At 55.8% G+C, this 5,000-nt stretch overlaps 1 protein-coding gene across 1 annotated transcript in view; it reads left to right on the forward strand.

The window, feature by feature from the left end:
* LOC124019468 (neuronal-specific septin-3-like) overlaps nt 1–5,000 on the forward strand; it is a 127,183-nt gene that overhangs the window by 81,331 nt on the left and 40,852 nt on the right. Inside the window, exons 3-4 of the mRNA XM_046334814.1 lie at nt 18–36; nt 191–303. Of these exons, the coding sequence (XP_046190770.1) occupies nt 18–36; nt 191–303 (132 nt within the window). The remainder of the gene's footprint in view (nt 1–17; nt 37–190; nt 304–5,000) is intronic.

The raw sequence follows: 5,000 nt of genomic DNA on the forward strand, positions 1-5,000 counted from the left end.
CTGTCTGTCTCCTACAGGTCAGAGTGGACTAGGGAAGTCTACCCTGGTCAACACTAAACAGTGTCAAATCTCAAATCTGTGCTGTCTGTCTCCTACAGGTCAGAGTGGACTAGTTTCAGTTCTACCCTGGTCAACACTAAACAGTGTCTCTCTGTGCTGTCTGTCATTTCCTAAGGTCAGAGTGGACTAGGGAAGTCACCCTGGTCAACACCCTGTTCAAGTCTAAAGTCAGCCGCAAGTCCTGCAGCCCAAACTACGAAGAGAAGATCTCCAAGACTGTCAAACTGCAGTCCGTCAGCCATGGTGAGCACACACACACACACACACACACACACACACACACACACACACACACACACACACACACACACACACACACACACACACACACACACACACACACACACACACACACACACACACACACACACACACACACACACACCAGATATGTACACACACACACCAGATATATATATACACACACACACACACCCATGCAAAAAACGTGCAAATGCATTCACACGCACTATAATGTGTTCTGCTGTACAGACTCATGTCCTGGATGGTAGCTATAATGTTTCAGTTCTAAAACACTGGCTTGGCCTACAACTATATCATTAAATGTCCTGTCCAGTCATGTACAAACACACACACATTTCCACTCTACTCTGTCTGTTTGCCTTGGAGTTGTCCCAGATCCTCTGAGGGGAGAGAATCACACAGGGATCAATCATACGGACAGACTGTGTGTTTGTCATTCTAATGCATTCTAGAAGGGAGAGAGAGAACAAAAGAGAGAGAGAGAGAGAGAGAGAGAGAGAGAGAGAGAGAGAGAGAGAGAGAGAGAGAGAGAGAGAGAGAGAGAGAGAGAGACGGAGAGAGTGTGTGAGAGAGAGACGGATAGAGATAGAAAGAGAGAGAGAGAGACAGACAGATAGAGATAGAAAGGGAGAGAGGAAGAGTGAGAGAGGGAGACAGCGAGAGCGAGAGGCAGGGAGAGTGAGAGAGAGATGGATAGAGAGACAGAGTACGAGAGTGAGAGACAGACAGATAGAGATAGAAAGGGAGAGAGGAAGAGTGAGAGAGACAGAGAGAGACGGATAGAGAGAAAGAGTGCGAGAGAGAGAGACAGACAGATAGAGATAGAAAGGGAGAGATGAAGAGTGAGAGAGGGAGACAGCGAGAGCGAGAGGCAGGGAGAGTGAGAGAGAGATGTTGCCACAAGAAAAGCCCAACCAGTGAAGAACAAACACCATTGTAAATACAACCCATATTAATGTTTATTTATTTTCCCTTTTGTACTTTCACTATTTGCACATCGTTACAACACTGTACATCCAGTGTATATAGACAGAGAGAGACACAGAGAGAGAGAGAGACACAGAGAGAGAGACACAGAGAGAGAGATAGACACAGAGAGAGAGAGACACAGAGAGAGAGACACAGAGAGAGACACACAGAGAGAGACACAGAGAGAGAGAGACACAGAGAGAGAGACACAGAGAGAGAGAGAGACAGAGGGTATAGTTGGTTATAGTATATAACTCTGTGGTAGTTAATTAACCTACCAGGTTGAGGGTTATATATTGTATCCCCCCTCTAGACTACTGCCCCTCCTCTAGACTACCACCCCCTCTAGACTACTGCCACCCCCCCTAGACTACTGCCCGCCCTCTAGACTACTGCCACCCCCTCTAGACTACTGCCGCCCTCCTCTAGACTACTGCCCCCCCTCTAGACTACTGCAGACTACCCTCCTCTAGACTACTGCCGCCCTCCTCTAGACTACTGCCCCCCCTCTAGACTACTGCAGCCCCCCTCTAGACTACTGCAGCCCCCTCTAGACTACTGCCACCCCTCTAGACTACTGCAGCCCTCCTCTAGACTACTGCAGCCCCCTCTAGACTACTGCCACCCCTCTAGACTACTGCAGCCCCCTCTAGACTACTGCCGCCCTCCTCTAGACTACTGCCGCCCTCCTCTAGACTACTGCCCCCTCCTCTAGACTACTGCAACCCTCCTCTAGACTACTGCCCCCTCCTCTAGACTACTGCCCCCCCTCCTCTAGACTACTGCCGCCCCCTCTAGACTACTGCCCCCCTCTAGACTACTGCCGCCCCCTCTAGACTACTGCCCCCCCTCTAGACTACTGCCCCCTCTAGACTACCCTCCTCTAGACTACTGCCGCCCCCTCTAGACTACTGCCAGCCCTCCTCTAGACTACTGCTGCCCCCTCTAGACTACTGCCACCCCCTCTAGACTACTGCAGCCCCCTCTAGACTACTGCCCCCCCCCTCTAGACTACTGCCCCCTCCTCTAGACTACTGCCACGCCCCCTCCTCTAGACTACTGCCGCCCCCTCTAGACTACTGCCGCCCCCTCTAGACTACTGCCCCCTCTAGACTACTGCCCCCTCCTCTAGACTACTGCCGCCCCCTCTAGACTACTGCCGCCCCCCTCTAGACTACTGCCGCCCCTCTAGACTACTGCCCTCCTCTAGACTACTGCCCCCCTCTAGACTACTGCCGCCCTCCTCTAGACTACTGCCCCCCTCTAGACTACTGCCCCCCCCTCTAGACTACTGCCCCCTCCCTAGACTACTAGACTACTGCCACCCTCCTCTAGACTACTGCTCTACCCCCTCTAGACTACTGCCCCCTCCTCTAGACTACTGCCGCCCTCCTCTAGACTACTGCCGCCCTCCTCTAGACTACTGCCCCCTCCTCTAGACTACTGCCGCCCTCCTCTAGACTACTGCAGCCCTCCTCTAGACTACTGCCGCCCCCTCTAGACTACTGCCGCCCTCCTCTAGACTACTGCCCCCCCTCTAGACTACTGCCGCCCCCTCTAGACTACTGCCGCCCTCCTCTAGACTACTGCTGCCCCCCTCTAGACTACTGCCGCCCCCTCTAGACTACTGCCACCCCCTCCCCCTCTAGACTACTGCCGCCCCCCTCTAGACTACTGCCCCCCCCTAGACTACTGCAGCCCCCCTCTAGACTACTGCCGCCCCCTCTAGACTACTGCCCGCCCCCTCTAGACTACTGCAGCCCTCCTCTAGACTACTGCCCCCCCTCTAGACTACTGCCGCCCTCCTCTAGACTACTGCCCCCTCTAGACTACTGCCCCCCTCTAGACTACTGCCCCCCAGACTCCTCTAGACTACTGCCGCCCTCCTCTAGACTACTGCCGCCCTCCTCTAGACTACTGCCCCCTCCTCTAGACTACTGCCCCCCTCTAGACTACTGCCGCCCTCCTCTAGACTACTGCCCCCTCCTCTAGACTACTGCCCCCTCTAGACTACTGCCGCCCCCTCTAGACTACTGCCGCCCCCTCTAGACTACTGCCGCCCCCCTCTAGACTACTGCCGCCCCCTCTAGACTACTGCTGCCCCCTCTAGACTACTGCCGCCCCCTCTAGACTACTGCTGCCCCCTCTAGACTACTGCCGCCCCCTCTAGACTACTGCCGCCCCCTCTAGACTACTGCAGCCCCCCTCTAGACTACTGCCCCCCTCTAGACCCCCCCCTCTAGACTACTGCTAGACTACGCCCCCCCCCCCTCTAGACTACTGCCGCCCCCTCTAGACTACTGCCCCCCCTCTAGACTACTGCAGCCCCCTCTAGACTACTGCCCCCCCTCTAGACTACTGCCTAGCCCCCTCTAGACTACTGCCCCCCCCTCTAGACTACTGCGCCCCCCTCTAGACTACTGCCCCCCTCTAGACCGCCCCCTCTAGACTACTGCCGCCCCCCCTCTAGACTACTGCCGCCCCCTCTAGACTACTGCCCCCCCCGCCCCTCTAGACTACTGCCCCTCCTCTAGACTACTGCTGCCCCCTCTAGACTACTGCCGCCCCCTCTAGACTACTGCCGCCCCCTCTAGACTACTGCCGCCCCCTCTAGACTACTGCCGCCCCCTCTAGACTACTGCCGCCCTCCCTCTAGACTACTGCCGCCCCCTCTAGACTACTGCCGCCCCCTCTAGACTACTGCCGCTGCCCCCTCTAGACTACTGCCGCCCCCTCTAGACTACTGCCGCCCCTCTAGACTACTGCCGCCCCCTCAGACTACTGCCGACTACCCCCCCTAGACTACTGCCGCCCCTCCTCTAGACTACTGCCCCCCCTCTAGACTACTGCCCCCTCTAGACTACTGCCCCCTCTAGACTACTGCCGCCCCCTCTAGACTACTGCCCCCCTCTAGACTACTGCCCCCCTCCCCCCCTCTAGACTACTGCCGCCCCCCTCTAGACTACTGCCCCCGCCCCCCTCTAGACTACTGCCGCCCCCCTCTAGACTACTGCCCCCCCCTCTAGACTACTGCTGCCCCCTCTAGACTACTGCTGCCCCCTCTAGACTACTGCCGCCCCCCTCTAGACTACTGCTGCCCCCCTCTAGACTACTGCTACTGCCCCCTCTAGACTACTGCAGCCCCCCTCTAGACTACTGCCGCCCCCTCTAGACTACTGCTGCCCCCTCTAGACTACCCTAGCCGCCCCCTCTAGAGCAGTGGGCCAGGTAGAGTGTGTTTTAATACAGTGGGCCCTCTAGAGTGTGTTTTAATAGCAGTGGGCCAGGTAGAGTGTGTTTTAATAGCAGTGGGCCAGGTAGACTGTGTTTTAATAGCAGTGGGCCAGGACCCCCCATTCTAGCAGCAGTATGTGCAGTTTAGAATAGCACTGGGTTCTAGACTACTGCTGTTCTAATACTGCACCAACCTTAGGCCACAATGGCCTAGACTCTGTCCCCTCTAGGCTAGATGTAACCAGCAGTAGGGGCCAGTGTAGAATGTGTCTTGTAATAGCAGTGGGCCAGGTAGAGTGGTGTTTTAATAGCAGTGGGCCAGGTAGAGTGTACAGTTTTATCCAGTGGGCCAGGGAGTTGTGTTTTAATGATGCTGGTTCCAGGACCCAACCCAAGGTCAGTATGTTTTAGAAGCAGCAGGGTTCTACCTCTAAACCAACTTGACAATGTTGTCTTGGTTCGAGATGTACACC

This window comes from Oncorhynchus gorbuscha, unplaced genomic scaffold (genome assembly GCF_021184085.1).
Source record: "Oncorhynchus gorbuscha isolate QuinsamMale2020 ecotype Even-year unplaced genomic scaffold, OgorEven_v1.0 Un_scaffold_606, whole genome shotgun sequence".
In the NCBI taxonomy this organism is placed as follows: domain Eukaryota; kingdom Metazoa; phylum Chordata; class Actinopteri; order Salmoniformes; family Salmonidae; genus Oncorhynchus; species Oncorhynchus gorbuscha.